This window comes from Pipistrellus kuhlii, unplaced genomic scaffold, assembly GCF_014108245.1.
Source record: "Pipistrellus kuhlii isolate mPipKuh1 unplaced genomic scaffold, mPipKuh1.p scaffold_m20_p_7, whole genome shotgun sequence".
Taxonomy (NCBI): domain Eukaryota; kingdom Metazoa; phylum Chordata; class Mammalia; order Chiroptera; family Vespertilionidae; genus Pipistrellus; species Pipistrellus kuhlii.
Genome location: NW_023425573.1, coordinates 29,765,831 through 29,791,678, shown reverse-complemented (window position 1 = coordinate 29,791,678; position 25,848 = coordinate 29,765,831). Strand labels below are relative to the sequence as shown.

Here is a 25,848-nt window from a genome sequence, read left to right as displayed (position 1 = left end):
CTTTGTTTACTGCCAGGCCAGGCCTGGGGCCTCAGGACCTCACTGTGACTGTGGTCCTAAGCCTTGCAGGTATTCTAGAAAAGGCTGCTGCCCGAGTCTCTGCACATGCTTTGCAGCACCAGCATTGCTGAGACAGGTGCCTCCCAGGGCTGAGGGCTGTGTGTGTCAGAACACCCCATGTTCAGCCCCACTGCCTTGGGGTGAGGACTGCCCTGTGCTCCTCCAGCCAGGAATGCATGGGGTCTGCAGACAGGGCTGCACTGTGATCTCCTCAGAACTAAGGTTCTGTTTCCTTACACATGCAGCTTGCCACTTCCAGGAGGATGCTCCAGCCTGAGTTAGGAGCTATCTATCGGGAGCTTAGGCCCTTTTTCTAGAAGAAGCTGGCAGAAGTTTAAAATCTTTACGATATTTAAAATGTGTGGCCTTGGAGAAGAAAATAAAAAGCACCCACATGGATGTCTCCAGTGTATCCTCCCCCCCAACCTGCCAACCAGTGATGCACAGTAGAATTAACCTAAATTAGGAAGATAATTGTTCCCATGTTAATTGTAGGTTGTCCTTTAAAGCTGTTTTCAGTTGTGAGGTCTCAGCAGCAGGCTGGCGCTGGGCCCAACCCTGCCTTACCGAGCATCTGCTCCCCTTAGAGGCCAAGCACCAGAAAACTGCGGTGGAATTTGGTCATTTCCCGAGTCATCTATTGCTCCACCTTTTCTAGATGATGTTCTTCTGAAGTCCCCACTGTTGACTGCATGTCCCTCAGGCCCCTGCCCTCGCCTACACCTCAGAACAACCCTCCCAAAGTGCTGAAAGACTCACTCTCAGTCGATATAAACAAATGTTGCTATTTTCAGTGTGCTCCTCAGCATCACAGCTGTTATGGCCTGTGCACTCACTGCAAGGACCCCAACCCTACACTTCGCCTTGGTCAGCAGAGCCAGCTCTGGCAAGCCTGTGATGATCTTAAACCTTCTTTCCTTGCTAGTTTCAGGTTTCTCATAAGGCCCTCTGGCATAGGCTGTAGGCTTCACCACAAAATGGTGTAGTCAGAGCCTAGAGGGTGATTCTGTGATGGTTCTTCTTCCTTGGGAACTTGGGTTTCTGTTTGAAGGTGCTCAGGTGGAATTTGTTCATTTTATCTAAATCTTTACTTTTATAGCTATGAAATGTTCATGATATTTTTTTAATCTTTTGAAATATCTACTGAATTTGGAGTTATGTATCCTTTTTTATTTCAAACATTATATATTCTTCTTTTGACCATTTTTTGTTAAATTTTTAAGAACCAATGTTTGATGTTATTCCCTTTTTAGTTTGCTTTCTAGTTTTAAATTTCCGCTCTTCTACTTTCTTTGGCTGTCATCTTGTATCATTCCTAACTTCAGAGGTTGAATTGCAGCCCATTAGTCCTCAGCCTTTCTCCTATATAGGCTGCACATTGCCTTGAAGTCTAGTATGTGGCATATCCAACAGGTGCTGGCACCTAGTATTTTCATATTCATTCTGGTTTTTGAAAGTCGTGTTGATAGGTGTACTCCTTTGGTATAGTATAAAGAGAGGGCACTTCATCTCCGGGATGTTTTTTCTGAAAACACAAAACCCCATGAAAAAAAACATCAGGTAAATCCAACTGAGGGACACTCCACAAAATAGCTGACCAGTACAGCCCACAGGAGCCAGAGGAGACATGACTACTGAATGTTAGGTGGGCTCCTGTAGCACACCGAGGGAAAACTCAGAAAGCTACATGGAGTATGGATTTTAACTAATGATAATGTATCACTGTTGGTTCATTAATTGTGACAAGTGCATCATCCTGTTGCCGTGGAAATAGGGTTCTTCCATGGTGTCATGAGAAAAATATTTCAGGGACCCATATGTACGAGAATGAGGTGTGGTGGTAAGATTTATTGGAGCAGTAAGAAAGGACTGCCCCCAGGTGCCCAATGTGTCATTCACGACCAGGTGGCTCAGCTCAGTTCTCACTCCAGAAGAAGTAAGTCCTAGGCCTGGTGAGCATTGAGCATAAGTGCCCACCAGGAGGCTCAGGATACAGAACTGTGATGCCATCACCTTGGGCTCCAGTAGTCCAACATAGTGTCTGCTCTTATCTGGCTAGCTGTTCCTGGCTGCACTCCAACTGGAGCTGCGCTGCCACACCCGGGCCCTTGCGTGGACCCAACTTGGACCTGCACTTAGAGCCTCATGGCTGCTACTAAGAGCGAATGCAGGCAAACCAATGGAGGAACTGATAAGTGCTACTGAGTAGGGCCTTTGTTAAGCTTTGATTATATTACCTCAGGATTGGAAGAGAATAGGCTTTCTTTCAAACTAACCAATCTTTTTCCTCATCCTTCACAGACTTATATTGGGCCCTCTCCCTTATCCAATACAATCCTTTCCTCAGATTTTCCCAGGCTAGACTCTGCCCATTTATGTTGCTATTTGACACCTACTGCCCATGCCTCAAAGTTTTGCCTCATCCCTGCACTGTTTTGGTTTCTTCATTGCATAGTTCTCCCTTTATTGTTTATTCCTCCCCTATAGTGCAGGCAAGTGGAATGGTTGTCCCCTGGGGAGATGGGAAAGCCTGTCCTTCCTCCCTATATGGGGGAAAAGGGAAGTGAATCTCTTTAGTGGGGGTTCAGCTTTCACCTGTGGTGTCTCATGCAATAACTTCCAGACTTAATCAGATTTAGGCTTAGCTAGTTTTGTTCCCTTCTCTTTTGTTAATATCGATCTAGCTGCCTACACTGACAATCCTAATGTCAGGTGTTAACAACACCCAGTTCTCCTGTAGTGCACAGTCCTCAGCACCTGCAGTGCTCCCATCATCTCCAGTCCTGTGGTGTCCCGGTGCAGGTGCTCTTTATTCCCTGCTGCGTCCCTCCTTCCTGGTCCCATTCTTTCCACCTGATGCACATCCCTCAAGAATAGTGTTAGAAGGTCTAGTGATGATAAAATGGCTTTGTTTATCTGAAAAAATGTCTCTTGCCCACATTCTTGAAGGATCATTTAAAACATCTCAAGAGGACCTTTTCCCCCCACCTTTTGCAACAGGTAGGGTGTTCTTCCTGTCTGTGGCTCCTGTGGTTGTGGTGAAGTGAGATGCCTGCACAGTAGTTGTCCCTCCCATGTCGGCCTGTTCTGACCGCTAACGTTGTCTTCATCATCACAGTTTTGTGCAGATGTGTTAGTGTGGACACACCTTTGTCTCTGGGTATACGTTTTCCTTCTGTGCTTGTGAATTTGCTTCTTCAAACATTGAATCGTTTTCTTTGCTTTTTCTGCCAGAGGTCCTGAGTAAACAAATGTTGTGCCATCACATTTTATTCTATACGTTCACTCTCAGTTTTGCCTGTGTCCAGCTAATTTCTTCACAACTACCCTGTCCTTCACTTAATAGCTTCGTTGGTTACAGGTTCCAGAATGCTTATTGTGGCCAACCACTCTGAAACTGTTTTGTCTTTGTCCACCTTCTTGGGAATTTCACACAAAGGAGTTTGGAACAAGTGTGTCTGAGGGATTGTGGCTTGCTTTCTTCAGGTGATACAAATGGTTTCTCACTTTGTCCCCATCTCATGGGATGTTGGCATAGTTACAAATGAAAGCGTATACAGTACAGTGTATGTTTACATATGGCATGTTCTGTATTGTTTTTACCAAATGTTTTCTTTCCATGGTTAACAAAATAGAGCCAGGGTGCATCTCAGGTGATAGGAGGAACTTTTACCAACAGTGACCAGTTTCTTAGCCAATAAGCCTGAAATCCCAAGTTCCTGGAGATAAGTGTGCTCTGGAGAGAGATTTAAGGGCCCTGATAGTGAAGGTTCCTGAGGTGGGCTGACCATGGTCCTTGGCCACAGTATAAGTTCTGGAATGTGTGGAGAGTTACATTCCCACTTTAAAAAAGGCTGGAGAAACCCAGCGAGAAGGATTTGCATTTGTTCTTTTTCCCAGAAGAAATCTCTCTAATTATGCAGCCAAACTTCTCTGCTGGGGAGAACATGGAAACATTTTCACTGAATAGCCTTCTTCCAGTTTCTTCCTTGCAGCCTGGCTGGCTGGGGTTAATTCTGGATCCCATTTGTCACCTACTGGCAGGAGGCACAGTAGGTATTTCACTGGAGATCTGCAGCTAATGACTTTGCTTCTTTTTTTGTGTGTGTTCACTCCTCCCTTTGCCTCTGTAACACCTATCCTCCTGGTGGGACATTTTCCTTCATCGTGCTCCATCTGGGAGCCAGGACTCTGGTTTCTGTTGGGACAGTGGAGGAGACTGACTTTGTTGTAAGCATGGTCAGTCTGCATCCAGCTTTGTAGCTCAAATAAAGGGAACATTGCCCAATTTCTTTGCACCTCGCTCTTTCTCACCTGTTAGATGGGGGTAACAAAACCTGCCTTATGCATTTGTCATAAGGCTTAAGGGATTGAGTGTAAGCTTGTAGCTTAGTGCCAGGTAGACAGTTTGTTCATTGATTCATTTAATAATTCATTTGTTTAGTCACTGTTTTCAGCATATAAAACACAGTCTCTTCTGAAGGCACAGATCTCAGGCCTCACCCTCTAGGAGGCAAGTCTCCAGGGGACTGCAAATCATGGCTTTATTTTTGCAAGTAAAGGCCATTATTACACTTGAATTTGAAAGTGCTCTGAGATCTAGAGAGGGCACAGGGCCTGTGGGCCACTGCCGCTGAGCAATCACCTCCCAGCTCCTTTCCCTGCCTGGGAATATGGCCACATACCTGCCCTGCCCTTCTCTCCAGTTTCCAGACTTCTCTACAGTTGCTCCTGAATCAGTCTTTCCCTGTTGAAGAGGCTGCATCAGTGTTAGGGGAAGGGAGGTGGTTGTAGAGGGAGGATCGAGAAGCTTCTTAGAAGGTAAGCTAAAGCAAGCCAAAACCCTCAGCAAGTTACTTTGATACATAGTAGGAAATATGTCTCCATACTCAAAAATTTTTCTTTGCAAATTAGACTGCTTAAATGCTGTGGTGGCAGGAATCCTGGCTGGGGAGGCACTTCTTAGCTGACTGCCCTGGAGGACTCACTCAGAGTTAAGTGCACCACACCTTCCTCACCCCTGGGCTTGCCACTCTCTTGCTGATCTGTTTTCTCTCTTTCCCATCTGTGTGGAGGGTTTGATAACATAATGGTCTGAAGCTATTGCTGAGCACAAATTTATTTCTCAGAAACCCCAGTCTCCAGGTGACCTTAGCCGGCAGAGAACTCGGCGTGGAGATTGTCCTGTTGGGAGAAGAGTTGTCTTATTTGTGTCCGCCAGACTTGAGAACCCGAGTGTTTGGAGTTAGTTAAGGCCAGTGCTCCTGGGGAACGTCCCTGCGCAGGATGGAATTGCTGGGAAAGCAGCAGTGCATTGTGTCCAGTGCTTTGGGGGCGATGTGGGGACGCAGAGGCAACCAGGTCAGGGCTTTGGGTGCAGGGTGCAGGCCAGCTACGTGCAGGGCTGCTCTTCTGCTTTAGAGGACCCAGTGATGCCGACTGTGTGACCCGCACGGCATGGTGGCCCTGTGGTGGGATCAGAGGTGGTCACCCTATGCTATTAGTGTCAGCTTTGTGGAGACCTTCCCACTCTATGTGCTCTTTCCCACTCTATCTGTGTATGGCTCTTTGGGGTGTGGCCTGTGTGCCCACTTGGACCTGCACTTGGCTTGGACAAAGGCCCTTCTCCCCTGTGTATCTTCCCTCCCAGCCTTGGGCCCTCATCCTGTGCCTTCAGGAAGGCCTGATGAGACAGAGAACAGGAAAGAAATTACTGTGCCCATTCTCAGGGGAAGCTTGGAATGCCAATCCTGACTGGTGTGCTGTCTCCTGGGTTGGTTGGCTCCCAAGCCCTTCCATGGTTCTTCCCCTCAGAGAAATGCACCCAGGACCCCTTCTGACTGCTTGTGGTTTTCCAGCCTCATGTGCTGCCCTCCCACCCCTCAGGGCCACCTTCCCTGCACTGCATCTCTGTCAGCCTGCTGTGCCTTGCACATGCTGTTCCATCTGCCTGGACGGCCCCCACCCCCACCACCTAGAAAGTTCCTGCTTACCTCCTTCTCTGGGAGGCTTTTCCAACTGAGGCAGGCGATGTGGGGCTGTGTCTTCCTTGTCCCTTGGGTGACACTAGGCACCATAGGGGATTTCTGGGGCCCCTCATCTTGTCACCTCCCCATGGGCTCCTGGAAGGCTGGGATCCCGGTGTGCGTGGCACTGAGGTGCTAGAAATAGGACCAAGGACTGAGGTTAGAGCTGGTGTATAAGGGCATCCACGCCCAGTGTCCTCAGCCCATGCATGCATTCACCAGCTGAGCAGGCACAGGGCTGGTGGTCACTGCCATTGCCTCTTCACTCTGGTCCTCCTACCCCCCCTATCCTGTTGCTGGTTGGCAGGGCTAGTGTCCGGCATTTCTTTGTGCTGTGGTCCTGCCAGCGCTGCCGCACTTAGGAGCCCAAATGTGTGCCTGCATGTGGAAGTTCAGACCAGCAGCGCCTCCAGAGCGAGGGGAATGTTCTCCAGTGACTCAGCAAGCTTGGGCTCTGCCATTTCTGTGGGAGCGGTGCTGGGACAGTGATGAATCACTTGCTTGCCTCTTGATTTGCGTCAATCAAACCACATGTGAAGAAAGCAGCAGTGAGTGAGGCTTTGCTGGCAGCCTGGAGTCCAGCGCGGGGACACTCGCCAGGGACAGCCACAGAGGGCCTGCCGCTCACCCCGGTGGTCCAGGCTGCAGGCTGGGGTGGCTTCCGCCAGCTTCGCCCCCACCGTCCCCGCCATTCCCGCCAAGCCGCAGTGGTAATTTCTCTCTCTCTCTCTCCCTCCCTCCCTCCCTCTCTCCCTCTCTCCCTCCCTTCCTCCCTCCCTCCCTCCCTCCCTCCCTCCCTCCCTCTCTCTCTCTCTCTCTCTCTCTCTCTCTCTCTCTCTCTCTCTCTCTCTCTCTCCTGGCCACTCTGTCCTGGGCGAGGGACGCTTTCAGTCATGGGAGTGTTAGCAGCTGTCTTCTCTGACATTTCACAGAATTGTCCTAGACGTGGCTCTTTGAAAAAATTCCTTGTAAGACAGACTCATTGAGAAGGCGTGTCACTGCTCCCTGCCCCCATGATAGCCCAGAGACCTGATAGGGAGGACGTTTCCAGAGCAGGAGGGCAGGCCTAAGAGCAAGCCTGGGGAGACGGTTTGCAACACAGTTTGTTCAAGCAGATGCTTCAGGGACTGTGAGCCTTTCCCCGTCAAGGTGTATCCTCCATGTGGTCCCAGGAGCCGTGCCAGGGGAATCGCAGAGATTCCTGTGGCATCACCAGTTTACTGTTTGCTTTGTTTGAAATAGGCAAGTTAAGTTTTTATTTTTTAAGTAACTTTTACGGTATTATTGTAGTTTAAATTGTAGCTGATATCCTAGTTGCTTGGCTAATCACAGCTATGGTTGCATCTTAGAAGGATATTATCCTCACCTCCCCAATGTCCTCTTCTCAGTGAACCCCTACCTTAGCCCTGGAAACAAGGCAGAACTCCAGGGCACTTTGGCAGAGATCAGAATTGTATGTAGGTGCAGCTGCTCTAGGGAATCAGAGAAACTTAGTGCGGGTGAAGTCTTCCGAAGTCTCTGAGTATAGTGTGGCCTTCCAGAACTGCAAGCAACCTGCAGACAGCTAGTAAACACCAACCGAGCAGCCACCACATGGACAGAGTAACACTGGAGTCCAAATCCAGCCCTGTCCTGAGGTAGCTTTCAATTTTTTATTATGGAAAATTTCTAACACAAAAGCAAAAGAAGTGAGAATCAGGAATGACCAGGTGGCCATCCTCAACTTCAGCCATACCCAGCTGCGGCCAGTCTGTGGCCCTTCTTCCTCACTGAGTGTGTGCACGTGATTATAAAAGATACCATTACCACAACTGAAATGTTGGCACTTTAATGCTGTCAAGTACTTATTGTTTAAAACTTCAGTTGTATCAATATTGCTTCATATTTTTACTGGTTGTTCAAGGGTCAACTGAGATTCATATACGACTTCTCTCCCCTTCTCTCTTTGCTTGCAGTTTTTAAAAAATCTATTTATACATACATTGTTATGTTAGTTTCAGGTGTATGACATAGTGATTCATCGTTTATATACCTTACAAAGTGATCACCACAGTAAGTCTTTAATGGGCTTGTTGGCTATTTGTATTTTTATTTTTGGAGAGATGTCTACTCAAATCTTTTGCCTAACACTTTCAAATTGGGTTATTTGCCTATTTATTATTGTGTTGGAAGGGTTCTTTCTATATTCTAGATACAACTCTTCTATCAGATCTGTGATTTGCAAGTATTGTGTCTCATTCTGTGTATTGTCTTTTCATTTTCTGGATGGTGACGTTTGAAGCACAAAGGTTGTTAGGTTTGATGAAGTAGAGCTTATCTGTTTTTTTCTTTTCTTTCTTGTTGATTTTGGTGTCATCAGAATTATTTATTAAAGTCAAATTGGGTAGAAAATTACAGTGCAGGTCTCCTCCTAGGGCTGCTGGCTTTGACTTGGGTAAAATGTGAATAAATGCTAAAAGGCTTCTGGGGCTGTTAGCAGGGGCTTATTTCCTTGCCTGGGTGTGCAGTGTTCATGGTGGCTCACTTTCTCACAGTTGTTTTTACTTGAATGTCCATGGGAAAATGGCCAACTAAATGGAAAGTTTCACAGAGAGAACCAAGTTTCTGCACTGATTTTTAACCATGGTTTTATTCGTTGTTATTGTGGGCAGTTTGTTGGAATTTGGCATCATGTTGTGAATTTTCTTTGAGTTTGCTATTGCTGGTCTCGCTGAATATCCCAGCATTAGAGTGGTTCCCTCCCTTCCCCAAACAAAAATTCCACAGCATTCAGAATGCTTCATGTATCATACAGATAGACATTTCCCTATCCGCAGGTTAATTGTGGGATTCTGTATGTCCTGGGAGGGAGGCTAGGGCATGGACTCTGCAACCTACCGGCAGGGTGCACAACTGGCTCACCATTCACCCACTGTCATCAGTCTCGGCCACCCCAGCTTCATGTCTGTACAGTGGGATGACAGCAGCACCTGCCTGAGAGTCAGGTGGATTCACTTTGGGTGGGTGGAAGCCACAAGGAGGCTGCCGGTTGTAAGGGATTATACTGAACAGTCACTCAGAACAAGGAGGCGGATCTCAACTGTCCAGGTGAGCATCTTGGCAGTGACAACATTGGAACTTAGAATGCACTTTGTGAAACTTAGAAACTTTGGAATAGGCTGCTGCTGTCTTAGGCCATTTAAAGATAAAACATACTAAACACCAACCTTTGTATCAGTTTTTAATTCTGAATCTTCTGTTTCCTTCATGTATGGTTTGTGTCTCTTGAGCTGTCTCACTAACCAGGGTATATTTAGTATCAATCCAGATAGTTACCGCCTTTCCCAATGAGGAAGGGTCACTTCGCATTTTCCTTGTCACCAGCCAGCCCCCAGTATATGGTTTACTCTGTGTTTGCTTTTTCCAAGGTCCGTGTACAGTGTACTGGTCTGAAGTAAGAGCCACTTAAATCTCCACATGCTGCTCACAGGTAATATTCACACCCATTCACAGCATCAGCTGGTTGTCTTATCCTTTCCATTAAGTGGCTGGTTGTTCTCCTTTTTTTTGTCTCTGCATTTGCTCTGTTTTGCTGCAGTAATTCCTGATTTTTGCACGGTGTCAACTTACTCTGCTCCCTTCTAGCGGAACACATGGGAGGATAGCTAATGAGTGTCCCATTGAGGCAACAATTATTTGCACTTGTCAAGAACTTGCCTCCCTGTTGAATTGCCTTTAGCAGATTTCTGTGTTTATCATCATGTATTTTCACATGTACTGATGGGGACAGGCAGCTCTTCATTGGCACAATTAACTCCTGTGTAGCCCCTGGTTCTGTCTCCAGGACTAGCCTCCCTGCTCCAGAAAGGGTGTTGGGCTCTGTGATCTCAGAGCCGCTTGTAAGGAGCTGACTCTTTTTCTCAGAGTCGCCTGTTTGTATTGTGTAAGGGCATTATTGAAAGACAGAAATCAGGTACAACCACTGTGCTTGTTTGAAGAGTGGGTACCTAGGAAGCCTTGGCAAGTTCCGATGAACCATACATTAGGACGACAGGACACAGGCCTCAACCCCATCATGTGTCCTTTCTGCCTTTTGTTACGTGTATACAGTGTGTCCTTTCCCATTTATGGCTGATGTGTAAGATTGTCAGTGTCTGTACATTGACATGGTTTGAGTGATCTTCCCATAAAACCCTCAGTGAGGAACTTGGTTGCTGAATACATGGCGGAGCCTGAAAAGGGCATCCATCCCAGTGGTTGGCCCATGGGAGCCTCTGAGAGTGTCTCATTTCTGAGCTGGCCAAGGGGTCATCCCTGACGCTGAACCCAAAACACCAAGTGGAAGGAGGGGTCTGCCGAGTATTCCTGGGCACCCACCCGAAAGGCATAGAGGTTGCCTGATCCTTTCTCCAGCCTGCAAACCCCATCATGTTTGTTATACACTTGTGCGTACACACTCATGTATGTATGGGTGTACATATGTGTGATGACAGGTGCTTGGGTGGTTCCACCTATTAGTAAATAAGTGCTGATATGGAAATTTCCACAGCGGCTGAGAATACAGTTGCTTGAGGCCCAGCCATACAGGTGACTGGCCCTGTATTCCCTGCCAGAGCTGGTAGCTTCCTTCATAGCAGCTGAACTCATTCCTCCCACCTAGTTTCTTCTTTGTCCCTTTCATTTTGGAGGCTGAGGAGGATGGGGCTCCTTAAATCTCTTTGAGTCCTGGGTCTAGGTGGGTTCTCCTGTACCTGTCCCCTAACTGGCCCCTTGGCCCCAAGCCCATCATGATCCCAGTGTCCAGAGGTCCCCTGGAGGCCTCTTTGTAAAAAAGCTGAGGCTTATTCCCTCCCAAAACCTTTGATTTTTCCCTTTTCTCTGTTGATCCTGGTTTATGTTAAGGTGGATGAAAAAGCATAAAGAAGTTTGGCTCTCACAGTCTAGTCTATATAGTTTACTGGGAAATCTTGTTGGGAGCCTCTCGAATCTGGGACAAGAGACTGGGTAGTCAGCTCGCTACCTCAGCACCACCTGGAGCCCCTACCTTCCCCTGGCCTCTGAGTGCTTCCTAATGCCATCTCTCCTGGCACTTCTGAGATAAAGCTGTTTGTGGAGATGCTTGGGAAAAGTCAGTGTGGAGGAAGTATTTTGATTCTTTGTTATGATAAGTCAAAACTCTGAGAGACCTTTGTTCACTATGAGGATGAGTATCTTTCTCCTCAACATATGCCTTATTTACTTAGCATCTTTTCAAAATCACAGTTCACCCCAAGAAATTCTAAACTTCCCTCCAATATCTCTTGGCTTGCTTTCTCTTTTTGAAGTACAGAGCTGGGTATTCTCTCCAGGAGGGCCTCTTTGCCATCCCAGGAGAGGCTCAGGCCTGGAGTAGGCTATTCAGCAGGTCACCAGCTCTTTTGGGCTTGCTGAGAATTTTTTTTGCCTCTTCCAGCACATACTCATACCTTGAAAGGAGTAACTCAGCAGAGGGAATGAGTGAAGAATTAGACAAATTAAAAAATGACATGTAAAAAAATATTTCCTATTTTGATAACCCTTAGATTTAATTAAGATAAGTGAGGATTCTGATAATATGCATTCAATTTACAGGCAGTTCATAGTGTGGTGTTTATTTTTTTGAAAATTGCTTAATGGTCTTTGTCATTTTAGGAAAATGCCTTCATTCTTAAATGGGATGACATTTGAAAGACCAAGTGTTTGGAATTATCCAAAAATCCAGAAGCTAGAAACAATGAGCAATAGTAGACTTCATGTTGAAAACTGACCAGCTGAGCTCCAGTAGGCTCTGGTCCTACTCAAGAGAGAGGCCTGAGCCCAGGAGCTGAGGCCCTGGGGGTGGGGGTGGGAGGATGCCTTTCCCATGCTCTCAGTCTCTATCACCCTGTTGTGATCACAGGCACAGGACTGCTACTGCACAGGCCTTTTCGTGTGAGGGATCTGGTGCCAGCCTGCTGGGCCTCCTATACCCTCCTGGTGCTCCCCCTGAGGAAGTGCTCCTGAGCTGTGGTTTAATGTTTCCGGCTTGTGGCTGGTTTCTTGAGTGTACAACTCTCTCTATAGCTGCTGTAGAGTTGGGAGCCCTTCCGTGAAGTCATAGATGTTTGCTGTCTTCATAGCATCTGGAGGGGGTTGGCAGTCTCTACTGACTTTGGGGAACCCTGGCTGTGATGTGGCCCTGGTGTCCCTGACAGTGACTTTGGGGCACTAATGATTTCAGATTTGATCAGTTTCCACATGAGGGTTCAGCTTCAATGTGGAGGAGGGAATCTGGGTGTCCCCACCGAGGCCAGGGAGAGTGGATCCAGAGGCAGTGCAGGGTCCACTCTAGCACCTGGAAAGAGCCAGGCAGTTGGCTTTGTGGCTTTGAAGGCTGGTGCTGAGGTGCCTGACAGTGGGGGCTTTCTTTGTTTTTAAGAGGCCTGTTTTTGAGTGTGAGCCCCTGACTTCTTGGGAGAAGTGAATTTTTTTGAAGTCACACCCATTGACTGACTGAGAGTGATTTCCTGATTTAAAAAAGTTCTGTTGCTGTATTAACTGAGAAGTCACAGGTTTGAACAGGAAGCCACTTGTGGCTTTGTTTATGAAATCTCTGGATTTATGAAATCTCTAGAACATGGTTAGAATATATGATTTTTTCTGTGAGAGATGTGTCAGCACCCTGTTTAGGACGGGCCAGCTAGGGAGTCAGGTGGTTGCATGCTGAGCCTGGGCCTAGTGCACAGGCTAATAACCCAGGTAGTGGCATCCTTCCTTTGGTGACACCAGGTTTGGGGTGAGGGTGGGGGCGCTCACAGCAGCTGAGGAAAATGTCTGGGCTGCGGGGTCACTTCAGTTCTTGGCTTCAGTGGTCCCTCTGCTCCCAGGGCCCTGCACCCCTGCCTCCCCATGGTCTGTTGTGTGGTGGGAGAGGAATGTCTAGGCGAGGTATTCTCTGAACCTGGAAAGTTCTGAGGCAGCCATGCCACAAGCAGCATGGATGTATCCCGATCTGTGTCAAATGTATTCCAGTCAGTGTCAAATAGGAGGAAAGGGGAGGTATCTTGAGGGTGACAAGCAGTCCCCTGCCTCCATGCAGGTGTAGACACCCTGGTATCTCCAGCAAAGTGCAGCCCTCTCATGAGACAGACCCTGGCAGCCTGGAAACTGCAGTCTCTTTCCTGAGGGTTGGACAGAGACAGAGGTGCTTGCAAAGCGCTAAGTTCACCTGGAAAGGCTGACTTGTTCTCCCATAGCTCCTCTACAGGTGGGCAGGTGTGGAAATGCAGTGTTGTTGTCAGCTAGCCCTTTGTGGACCAAAGAGCCTTAACTCACCCACCGTGTCTCCTGTGGCTGCTGTCCCATCTTTGTGTGGGCAGCCAGGTTTTTTTCCAGGGTGAACCATGGCATCAGCTGCCCTTTTCCCAAGGAATCTCACATGAGCAAATTCTTAACAGACATTTAAACACCAGCCCAAAGACCCCACTTCCTGCCACATGCTCTTTCTGCACACTCATAATTGTAAATTGCTTTTGGAAATGCCTGTGCTGAAATTGCAAACCTAAGCCTAATTTACCTTCAGTGGTACTCCAGTCCTGGCTGAAGATGGGCTGAATTGATAGAAGCAAAACGTGGATACTGCTGGGGGACATGTGTTCCTTCTCTCCATTCCAGCCAGTATTTTAGGAGGCTCCTAGGGATGAGCTTTGGGAAATGTGCAGCCCAGGAGGGCCCCCTGGTCAGGCTAAGTAGACCCTTGGGGGCTTTCCTATTTGAATTGGGAAGTGAGCTGCTCCTCCTTCCAGGGCTGTGTATCCTTCTATCCTTCCTTCACCAAGCCCCTCCTTGGGGCCTCTGGGCATCCAAATGGCTGAACTCTGTTTCCCTCTCATACACCTGGCAGCACAGGCAGCGCCACCCACCTCTCTGTCCTGCCTCTGACGAGTGCTTTCAGATGTGGTTGATGCCCCTTCTCCTTCTAGAACAAAACCCTTGTGAGCTGCATGCATTGCTGCCCTTTATTTGCTGGCTCCCTGTCCTCGTACTGTGCCAAGGGCAGACACCCTCCCCAGACCCAACAGTACCCCTTGGATGTACATGCTAAGAGTTACCTGGGTGCACCATGATCCATGCTACCAGGGTCAGACTTAACTTGCTTGAGGACTGAGCAGTGGACTGGGCATCAGGAGAGCTCTTCAGTGGCCCCTCTGATGTTGGAATAGCTCTGATTTCTGGGCTCAGAGGCTGGAGCCCTGACAGTAAGCAGAGACTGAAGAGATGTTGAATTTCTATTCTGGATCTGAAGCAGTGACTGTGGTGGTTTGTGTGACAGGCTCAGGATCTGTCTGTAGGGCAGATCCTCAACCTCAGTCTCAGTCCTGGGATTGACCTGTGGACTTTAGTGGAACCTAGAGAGGCTTCCAGAGTGACTCAGGTATGCACAGACACTCCAGTCAGAGTCCCTCCCAAACCTGGCCCTTGTCCTGCTCGCCTGGGGCACCTACCTGCTCGTGGAAGAGATGCAGCAGTTCTGGAAATAGGCTCTCTGGGCAGGCCTCAGATCCCTTCTCCCACACTCATGTGGCTGTGCATCATAGGGCCTGGGTGCACCTCCGTGGGGACTGTGGTGCTGGCATGAGTGCTGGGATAAGTGTCTGGATCTCGGAGGTGGGCCTGTCGGAGGACGACATTGCGTCACCTCTGCCACATCTAACTTGGAAGGGGCAAGCAAGGAGGTTCAGGTCTGTTTCTGTTAGATTGTAATCTCTGCCTTCACAAAGCTTACCTCTCTCCTCTTCCTCCTAATTATTTTTAAAATTGCAAGGAAAATACATCTCTTCCATTTATAATTACGCAGAGAACCAAATTACTACTCTGGCTCCAAAGAGTGTTATTAAACCAAAGTTTTTGTAATTCCACGAAACTCCCTCTCGCATCATGGAAACTTAGGATCCCTGAGCCTGAGCAGACACCAAGGCAGGAAAGGCTTTCTGGTAAAACACTTCCTGCAAGCCCACCTGGCGTGCTAGGTGTGGTCCTGCAGGCGAGTCCTCCCTGGGCTCACAGGTGCCTGAGCTCCAGCACCTTGCCCCTCTCTATGACCAGGGTCATGGGGGAAGGCTCCTATGCCTCTGCAAGGGCTACCAGTACACTCTAACCTTCTTCGCCCCCACCTCAACCCACCCCAGGCAACAGCCACTGTCGCAGCTTTCCCCTTTGAGGAAGTTGCTTTCTTGGTTTTCTCCAGGAGCTCCAGTGCTCAGGCAGGAAGGACAGAGCCATCCACACTGTCTTTGTTTCCTTTTGCTCCTCAGGCCCTGAAAGGAACCAGGGGTCCCTGTAGGCCCGCTTGTCGTTGGGGAGTTGTGGCAGCGTTTTGGTAATAGTTGAAAAGTGTTTCATCATATGGTCGCAGGGTATTCCTCAGATGTACAAAATCAGAGGTCTTTAGAGACTCCCTGTCGAGGGAGCTGTGCTCAGGCCCAGTGTTGTCCCAGGGACGGAGCCACGTGTGCTGTCATCTCATCTGTGGAAACTCTGGGCCTTGTCTCCACATCTGCTCAGAAGACCTTCCTCCTTCCCCCCATCCTCATCATCCTCATCTCTAGCACACTTCATGCGTCTGAATGTGTTTTCAGGAGTGACTCGAGCCTCTAAATGGAATTCCATGCATCAGTAACTGCCTCGTGCACATTTCTTATTTTCTGTTTAGCTTTATAGGTAGGTTGAACAAAATTCATCTTAATCTTCACTTGAACCCCTATTCCAACACACATGCACAAATGTCCCCATAAAAACTTAGTGTTGATGCTGAGCTTCAGTGGAGCCCAGCATCCTGAGACTTGGGAGGTATGCTCAGGTTTTGGGGCTCGGTGGGCCTGGTAGACCCTTCCCAGACCAAGGCTAAGTGGCTCCTGCTCTCCACACTGAGAGCAGGGCTTTCTTTGTGGCTGCTGATAAGGAAGGGTGCCTTGGCCTCCCTCTCAGGCTCAGGGCAACAGTCCCCATTCTGGGAAAGAGAGACCCATTAGCATAGTGCAATGAATGCTGCCTTCCTGCGTTCTATGGGTTCAGGTCCCCAGGTGAGGGAATGCTCTGCAGGAGGCCGGGGTGGGACCACTGTGGGTAATGGGACCTGGGAACTCTCACCCAGTGGACTGGAGGAATCATCTCTGCCCTAGGGGACCCCAGACCAGATCCTGCTGATTTTCTCATGAATAATCTGCTCCACATGCATTTTATTGAGGTGGTTCTGTTGTAGTGTTGGGATTATGGGAGGGAAGAGAGGCCAGTGGTAGGAAAGAGAGAGGCCAGTAGGCTGGCTTGAGGCCTTCTGTACTTTGTTGAAAGAGGGTAGAAACCTAGTGATGAGATCCTGTTCTAGATGCTTTTTATCTACAGTGTTGTGATTGACCCTGTGAGATCCCATGCTAGGGGGAAGAAACATGGCCACGATCGCCTTGCTGGTAAGTAGGGAGACTGGTGTGAAGTGCACATGTGGCTCCAGAGTCCACTCCTTGGCATAAAAGTCCTCACATTTCCCTTAGTGGGGTGTCTACTAGGTGCCAGGAGCAATCCCCCTTTCAGTTGTTACAATCTTCATCATTCTCACCAGAGAGCTTTCTATTTTATTAGTCTTTATAAAACCAGTTCTTGGTTTTGTTAATCCTGTTTATATCTACTTCAATAATTTTTGTTCTTTATTATTACTTTTTAAAGCTCTCTTTGAGTATATTTTGCTGTTCATTTCTAAACTCTTGAAATGGAACTTTGGGGCTCTGTACAGGTGTAGCTTTCAGGTTGTTCACTATTGTGAGACTAGATCAGAGGACCATTCACCTTTTCTTGCACTTGTGTTTTTGAAGAAGTCATGTTTATCCATCAAATGTTGTTCAGAGTGTATTTTTCAGAAACAAAATCCCTTCCTGTATGACTTAGAGGAAGAGAGTAATAGTGTAAGATGAATAGCAGTGTATCTGTGAAAATTAGTCAATTTGAAAAGAAATTAATACCTAGGTTAATTATGAAAGGCCGTTATTGGCGAGGTTTATCTGATATTTTGGAGTTTCAATGGCAAGTTGATTTTGAGGGGTATCTGAAAGTACACATTTCCTTTTCTTTGTATCAATAGTATGTTCCATGAAGATACTTGATCTAGAGGATCTGATTGGTTAAAATACCTGCAGTCCATGCATATGAAAGGGTTAGACTATTTCTGGACATTCTTGGTTGGATAGAGATTTTGGAAGTGTAATATACCGTATTTTTCAGACCATAAGACGCTCCGGACCATAAGATGCACCAGTTTTTAGAGAAGGGAAATGAAGAAAAAAAGATTCTGAAACAAATAGTGTCCTAAAATATTTTATGTGCATTAAAACCCAACATCACAGTCATAAACACATGTAATCAACCCTGTAAACAGCAGCATTTAGAACCATTTTAGAGCCGGGCAAGCACACAGAGACCACACAGAGCCGGGCAAGCAAAAAAACTTTTTTTTTTAAAGTATATGTGTAGGCTATATTTGGACCATAAGACGCAGGGACTTTCCCCCCCCCACTTCTGGGGGGAAAAAAGTGCGTCTTATGGTCTGAAAAATACGGTACTTAAAATCTGCAAGAACTCAGATAAACTTTTTAGATTATCTCTCCTCATTTGTATTATGGTCCGTTCATCCATCCATCCATCCATCCATCCTCTACTATTCCTGAACTAGTAATTAATTGTTTTAGGATCATTGATACAAGAACTATTAAGATTTTACCCCTCTTAGGAACTCTTGATTATGTCAGAAGCAAAAGAGTAACTTAGTGATCTTAGGACATCAGTGTTTTTAGCAAGGAGCCTTTAAGGTCGCCGTCCTTGTCTGCAAGAGGCGGGTATGCAGGGTGAAGGCAGAACTTTCAGAGGGAGCTAGTCTTTGCTCTGGTGGTAGCCTAGTGCTGCCCAGTTTTTCCTTTCCAACATGTTTTTCTGAGTATATTTTTCCAGCAAAGGAATATATAAAAAGCAACCCTAATTTCCTCTTTAGTCAAAATTATTAAAAAAGAAAATCCCACACACGAAGCCAAAATTCTTCAGAAGTAAATTCCGAATTCATTTTTGGATTTGTTTCTTTCTTGCCTTAAACTGAAGAAGCCTCCCCAGGAATCCAGCACATTTGCTTTCTGCTTTCAGCAAACTTCCTATTGAGCCTCTAGCTCTCTGGAAATCTGTTTCCTACTCTAAAAAAGCAGCTGGAATGCACAAGAGCTGCTCAGCACAAACTACGAAGTGATGGCATTGACTGTACAAAGCAGATGCTGTTTGCATTCAAATAAAAGACAAACAAAATATTTGCATTAATAGAGAGCCTTTGCAAAAGTATTTGCATAAAGTGATTTATCCTTTCCCAAGTGATGGTTACTTGGAACTAATTTCTGAGTGGAGCAAAGGATAAGCAATCTTTTGCTGATTATTTCTCAAAAGTAGTTGCTTTTGCACAAGGGTAGCTGATTTCAGAGAAGGGCTCTCCACCATGCAAATGTAGTGTCAAGTGCAACCCTGCATTGATTACCATCAGTCATATTCCTGGTAGTTTTCTATGTATAAAAGTAGCATTGATGAACTGTTACTCTCTTCTCAGTGAAGCTCTTCCCAAAGTGGGCCTTTTTCAATGCTTGCCTCTCCATAGCTCGAAGAAGCCAGGCAGTATTGTAAGGGCTTTGGTACCTGTGCATTGCAGTTTTAAAGATGTATGTTCTTAGTTCTTATGTCATTCTGAGGGCGATGTAAGTCAAGATAAAGAAATCAGAGCAAAGGAAAAAAGATAGTCTACCAAAGAGAAGTAGACCCCAGAAATCCGTGGTAAATCCTGCATTATTCAAAAATTAACTGAAATTCAGCCATGAGTTTCCTCACTGTCAAAGTGAAGAGGGAACCTTGTTTATTTTTAGTATTTACATTGTTCTTAAGAGGAAACCAATGAGCTGTTTTAGACAGTGACTTCAAAACATAAGTTTGAAGAAACAGTGTTACACATAATGAAAGTGGTCTCAGTGACTAAATGAAACTCTGAGTTAACCTATTGTAGTACGTATTCAGTACTTACCTATGTTTACTTATATGTTCACTCGTGCTTTACCTTAGCCTCTTTCTAGCATCTTACTTTCACTTTGGATATGATTTTCTTCTTTCTGAATAATCCTTTAGTTGTTATTTTAGCAATAGTTTCTGAGTGGCAAATATTCTCAAGTTTTGTCTAGAAAAGGTCTCTTTTTTCTTTTTTCTTTCTTTTGTCTTTTCATTGTTTTTATTACTCAATAAAGCTTCCTATTTTAAATTTAGCTGACTGTGCTTGTGCCTTCCACACTGTCAACCATTTCCCGCTCCTCAGTAAGGAAAGCACACTTGATCCTGTCTTGGACACATTTAGCACACGTGGATCCAACCACAGGCCCTGCTGACATGTTTTTTTCATTTTAGACAACTTCACTTGAACTTTAGGTCTTGCAGCAGAACTCATGAAGTCAGCCTAGACACAGGCCACATGCAGATTGTGGTACTTTCCCAACCTTCTCGGTATAAAGGTACTAATTTTATTATATTAGAGACTTTACTGTAGGACAGCCTCTGCCAGTATGCCAAACACTGGACCATTCTGAATGCTTGTAAATAACCCTCCCCAAAAGAGCCCTTTTTCTTGAACAATGCTTAGCTGGGTATAGAATTGTAGGTGACTTGTATTTCACTTAGCAGTTTGAAGCTGTTTTAATGTCTTCTGGTTTTTTTGTTGCTGTCAAAGTTAAGCTTTTTGTCCAGTGTTGTTTCTTCTTAGGTAATTTGTGTTTTCATCTTGGTGCTTCTGTTTCCTGTTTGGTAGATATGATATTCTGATATCGTGTTGCAATGTGCAGATTTGTACTTACCCTGCTTGGGATTTAGCATGCTTTTTAAATAAGGACTCTTACATCTCTGGAATTCTGAAATATTCTCCTTTATTATTGATTTGAATATTACCTTTTCTGTATTTTCTCTCTCCTTTACTTCAGGAAATCATACTAGATTACCCTGTTGGACCACCTTGCCTTTTTACCCATGGTTCTCTCCTCTAGCTTTTCTCCTTTTGGTGCTGCATTCAGGTTAGTGCTATAGACTTGTCATCCAGTTCATTCTGAAAGATTCTTTTTATTCTTTTTAATGGTTTTCTATTTCTTTTTCTAGAGTTCTATCTTTTATTATAGTTTTTCTCCTTTTATTGAATGTCTTATTTTTTAAAACATCCATGCTTCCTAGTATTTTCCATATTCTAATATTTCCAGATATGTTGGAGTTCTTTCTCTGGACAAGCAACTAAATTCGACCACTTTTGGTGTTGTGGTGTTAGCAGGTTGTTTACATGTATTTTGTTTGTACTTTTCTACTTTAATTGTAAACTCTTCAGCAGGACTTTGTTTTTTTCTTCTTCCCCGCCTCTCTCCCCTCTCCCTTTCCTTCCTCCTCTTCTTCTGCCACTGGGATCTCATGTGTCCTGGGATATGGCTGTTTCCCATGAAAGTAATTTTCTTGACTTTCATGGGATTCAGGGTTTCCCAAGCTCAGGTCTAAATTTTACCTTAATTTCTAGACTGAGGGTTCCAGAACTGTTTAAGCGATGTGAATCTGGAGGCCACACTTGCATGGGCCAGGTTTAGGGCTTCAGTTTTTCATAGGAGACTCTTCCAAGCAACCCCTCTGCCTCCATGGCCTGGTGAGTAGAGTTGTCCAGCCCCATTTTTATAGATCCAAGAGTCCTCCAGAGTTCTGCCCTTACAAAGGAGTCTCAGTCCAGGTTTCCGTCAGGACAAGTTCAGTGGACGTGCCTGCAGCTCACCCCAGGGCTGGTTCTAAGGATTCTGGGTCTCAGTGCCCTTGCTCAGAGAGCACCTCCTGTTGTTTTCTCCTCTGGTAACAGGGCCTTATCTGTCTTTCTTTTAAAATTGGGGTGGGATTTTATTCTATTTTATGCTCACCATTTCTATATTCTTGTTTTGGGAAGTGAGGAGCCCTTATGAACTAAGTCTAGTAAGGTTCAGGAACCTCGGGTTGTGATAACTTTGTAAATTGTTCAGCTCTGTGTTGTGGACATGGATAGGCCCTGTGTTTTCCCGGGTGTGAAATTGGTTTTTGCCACAGATGTCCCTGTTAATTCAGTGTGTCAGCCAAGCAGCACAGACTCGACTACACTCGTTTTCAGTTCCTCTTTTCTTACAGTTGAGTTAAAAGGCTGCCCTTCTTTCTCATTGTCTGTGGATATTTTAATGTAGATCAATGATAACTGAGTACCCACCTAAGGGTGCTTATTTTAATTACAGATTGCTTTCATGCCTAAGCAGTTGGACATAATCTGTGTCTATACTGGTGTAATTGGTTATATAGAATAAGAAAGGCTGCTTTTTTTTTTTTTTCTCCCCCATGTAGTTTCTACAGATTTCCTTTGCTCCATTATTCTTCTACTCATTGTCACAAACGAATACACTGGGACATGATTGAACTTCATCTGATTTGAATATTGAAAAATATGAAATGAATGTGTTCCAATAATTATGATAGCTTACAAGAAGACATGCCACCAATTCAGGTAGGCTGTAAAGCAGGTGACTTTGGGATGAAAATGTCATCAGGCTTCCACTCTGCTCCATGTAGTGCCAAGTGCACAGGACTCTTGCTGGGAGGCAAGGGTATGGGGGCTGAGCCAGGGAGCATCAACTGGTGGTTTGCTAATAGAGAACAGTTTGGAAAGTGAGAATGCACATGTGTATGTGGATGGCAGGGGAGAAATGATTTTATTTATACTTCTTAATTCAAATTCAAAGATTACTCCATTACAAAACAGACAATAAGGAGAAATAGCCTATAAATTTGTATCTATCTAAGAATATATATAGATATGAAGTTTCAAAATGTGGAAAGGTTGTTTGTTGTTTAATAAGCCATTCTGGCTATTTGGAAATAGTCTACCACTCTCCAGCCTGGTCTGGGCCAGCCTGTCCTTGGGAGAAGAAGTGAGGCCCAGTGCATGCACAGACCTGTTGGCCTGTCCCCAAGAAGGACTTGTGTGGGACATCAAAGCTTCCTGTTGTGTTGCTCCTTCCTGTGTCTCTTGATTTTCCTTTAATTACTGCTGAAACCTGGAAAGTAACACACCTGCTGATGGGAGTGAAAGTCAGAGGACCCACTTCCACACTTTGGTTTTCATGGCACATGGTCCTGCTGTTCGTGAGCAGATCCTGTGAGATAGGTATGGGGGCTGGGGGGGGGGGGGAGACTCACTCAATGGCCTGGTTTAATCCTTTAATCCTGTGAGGTGAACATGTCACCCATTTTACAGATGTGGAAAATGAAGCCACCAGTTGTTATGTGAGGTCAGGGACAACTAGGAGTGGATCTGGGCTCTGGCACTGGATTATGGGTACTGCACTCACAGCTGAACCTTGGTGCTGGACTCCTCAGTAGTCATGTGGAAGCCTCAGGCTGAAAGAGTCAAAAGGACAGAAATTCATATCCTGTCATCGACATTAGCATAGTTAACATCTAACAGCAAATTGCTGCTTCTGCCAGTAGCTCTATTTTTAGAAGGTTAAAATAGAACATGATACATTGTAATCACTGTATTTTTAGAAACTGAAGTTAGCATTGTATAAAAGTGGCTATAAAAGGAATAATGATCAGGTTTAGAGAGTCTGATTTGGGGGAAGCTGTGATCAGTGGAGTACATCCACACTGTGTGTAATGAAAATGTAAGAGTGACTTTTGCAGATTGCAGGTCTTTTTGGAGTAGGACCCAGGAAAGCTAGCTTTATTGGAGAGAGGGGTATGCTGTGGTATTCTTGAGGGAAATAATGTTGATAAAGTGACCTTGAGCACACATGCAAGCCTCTGAGCACTTATCATTGGGCACAGAGGGAGCACACAGTCTGGGCTCTAAGGAGGTGCTTGTGTGAAACAAGTTGCAGTATCGTCATGTACACAGCATGCCTGGGAGGCTGGAAGTCTCCCCACAAGGCTGCTAAAATGCTAATAGCTGTGGTATTTGGGTAGCATGGCTTGTATGTCCCCTCTCTTCTTAAAATAAAAAGATATATTTAAAATAGATATAACTTTAAAAATAATATGCTGTATATTATTAGGCGATACAAAAATAAAATAAAGGAAAACTAGAAATAATTTAAAGCTTCTGAAACAGAAGCTGCCCTGTTGAAAGCCCTCCTTTCTGCTGGACTCTGCGTGGCCCTGGGATCAGGGGTGGGGGTTGGGGGGAGGGGCTCTTCAGACTGTTTGCGCTTGTTTCTGCCTGGGGTCTGTGGTGAACCCAGAGGTGTGTGGTGGAGGTCCAGGCAGAGGAAGTTCTCTCCAGGACCCAGTGGTCATCTCTCTCCTACTGCATGGTCTGCAAACTCCAACTCATGAGCCGCCGTTTGCCGTTCTGTTGACTAATGAGTTTGCCAACCACTGAGTAAAGCATTACCCTTACCCAGAAGTTTTGGCTTCAGGTTAGAGACATTAGTACATTATTAAAATGTTTTTTAAGTGTTTTTCCCTAAGTCAGTGGTCGGCAAACTCATTAGTCAACAGAGTGGCAAACTGCGGCTTGCAAGCTGCATGTGGCTCTCAAGCCGCAGTTTGCCGACCACTGCCCTAGTGTAATTCATGGGACTTCCTCTCTTGTTTTCCTTTTGCTGAGAACCCTGTTAGCAGGGCAGTCCAGTATCAGACTGTAGAAAGTCATCCTTCCCATCTGGGATGTGGGCAGGTGGATGGAGCATGATAGCTTCTAGGGAGGAAGCACTTTTCTAGACCTGTAAGGGCTGGATCCCTTGAAATTCACTTCCCCTGGGAAAAGTTGAGATGTCAGGAGAGCCCAGTGTCATGGGTCACTGCTGATAGTGAGCACTGAAACTGTCAGACTTCTGGGTGCTTCCCCACCAGTGGGACAGTACCTCGGTTTTGTGCCTACTGTTCCTGTCCCTTGATGAGCTGCTGGAGGGAGAATCCAGCCTCTGACAGCTCCCAAGCAGCAGATGGGGACAAGTAGCCACTGTGCAGAGCTGCCCTGGTGAGACACAAGGGAGACCAGGAAGTTTTTGGGTCATACAGACATGCAACTTATCCCATGGGCACAGTATGGGATCCATTGTCACCCTACTGGTTCTGGTGAGGCATCCAGGGTCTTTGGGCACATCTTTGGGGTTGATATCTGGGTGCTGAGGATGAAGTACTTGCTTGTCTTCTCCATGGTCTGTGGCCCTAGAGGGCAGTCTGTCTCTGTTAGCACAGGGTTCCCAGAACTTGATGCCATGTCTGGTGGAGCACACTTGGCTCTTGAAAGCATGTGTCAGAAACATGAAATTAAATCAGGGCATTTGATTGAACCAGGGGACATCTATGCACCGTAACAGGAAATGTGTGGCACCTGTGATGTGGCAGGTGCTGCCACTAAGGGAGGTGCTCCAGATGAGGCTACAGTCTGGAACAGTGACCTTCCATGTGCACAGTGCCCGTGGGAAGGGAAACTAATCTGCATGGGGGAGAAGGTGAAACCAGCACAAGGCACCGACCACATAGGTGAACACACTCACCTCTGGGTGCTTTGGGCACTTGTTTCCTGGCAAGATTTCTGGGTGGAGTGTATACCATTTAATATTAACTTTCCTCTTTTTCTCTTAGCAGCTCAGCTGCAGAGATTGATACATATTTTGAAGATGAAGCCCACCCAGGATTCTGGGCATCTGGGCAGTGGGATGAGGGCAGCAGTGAAGAATGTGTTAAGGGGTGGGCGGGGAGCAGTGGCAGGGCCTATAAACTGGCAAGATGAGTGGAACAGCTAAACTGAAATACATTAATATCTTGAATTTTGAACCATTGACAAATCTTGAACATTTTTGGTAATTTTTTTCTGAGGAAGTCATAAAGTAACGAGAGAAGGTTTTAAGTTCCATTTGCTCTTCAAAATGCCGGTGGGTCTTTCAGAATGAACAGGTCAGTGAGACTTGCCTTCTGGGTTCCCAGCCTTTCCCCAGCAAACACACCTCCTCTATCTTCTCCTGGTCTGTCATACCTGGGTGAGTGTCTTTGTTCTGCAGACCCTTGTGTCATCCACCCAGAAGTCCCAGTGGACTCACCTTTACAATAGAGCCTACATTGGACCACATCTCCCAGCTCTGTGGTGAGCATCCTCACCCTCACCTGGATCATTGAATCAGCCCTCACTCTTCTCCCTTCATTCTCCCTCTGTCCCTCAGCCCTGGGTCATGTTCTCTGTGACAGCAGAAAGGAGCCTTTAGGACCAGTGGCCAGCTCGGATCATCTCACACTGTTCTGGCTCCTTGGCTCCTTCTACTGGGTGCCACAGCACTTACTCTTCAGGGCCTTCCCCTTGTTGTCCCTGCCTAGGACACTTTTGTTCAGGTGGTTTAGATGGCTCCTTCTTGCATATCATTCAAGTGTCTGATCAGATGTCACCACCTCACAGGGCCCCTCAATCACTTTATGTAAAGGAATGATCCCCAATCACATCCTACCCCCATGATTTCTACTCCCAGCATGAAACCCCACGGTTTGCTATGTGTGTGTGCGTGCCATATCTTCAGCAGTGGAAGATTAGGGTGCCAGGCTTTACCCACAGAATTATGATAATCACTCAATAACTGATTCAGTAACATTTGTTGAATGAATTAATTAATGAATGAATGATGTGAATTTGTAGGTAAAGTGGGCAGTGTAGAGAGGTAAACTTGCAGAGTTGGTCTGGCCTTGATCACAATGA

The 25,848-nt window shown here is 46.1% G+C and overlaps 1 protein-coding gene across 16 annotated transcripts in view; it reads left to right on the top strand.

Moving 5' to 3' along the window:
• Window positions 1-25,848, top strand: part of HDAC4 (histone deacetylase 4) — a 224,851-nt gene that overhangs the window by 76,648 nt on the left and 122,355 nt on the right. For 2 of the 16 annotated variants that reach the window (XM_045575420.1, XM_036422311.2), the window contains exons 1-2: window positions 6,565-6,796; window positions 9,494-9,555. The exons of 11 other annotated variants lie outside the window; for them this stretch is intronic. In XM_045575420.1, the coding sequence (XP_045431376.1) occupies window positions 9,543-9,555 (13 nt within the window). In that variant the 5' untranslated portion in view covers window positions 6,565-6,796; window positions 9,494-9,542. Of the gene's footprint in view, window positions 1-6,564; window positions 6,797-9,493; window positions 9,556-25,848 lie in introns of those variants that run through there. 3 more of the 16 variants (XM_045575419.1, XM_036422310.2, XM_036422315.2) reach the window with 2 other exon arrangements.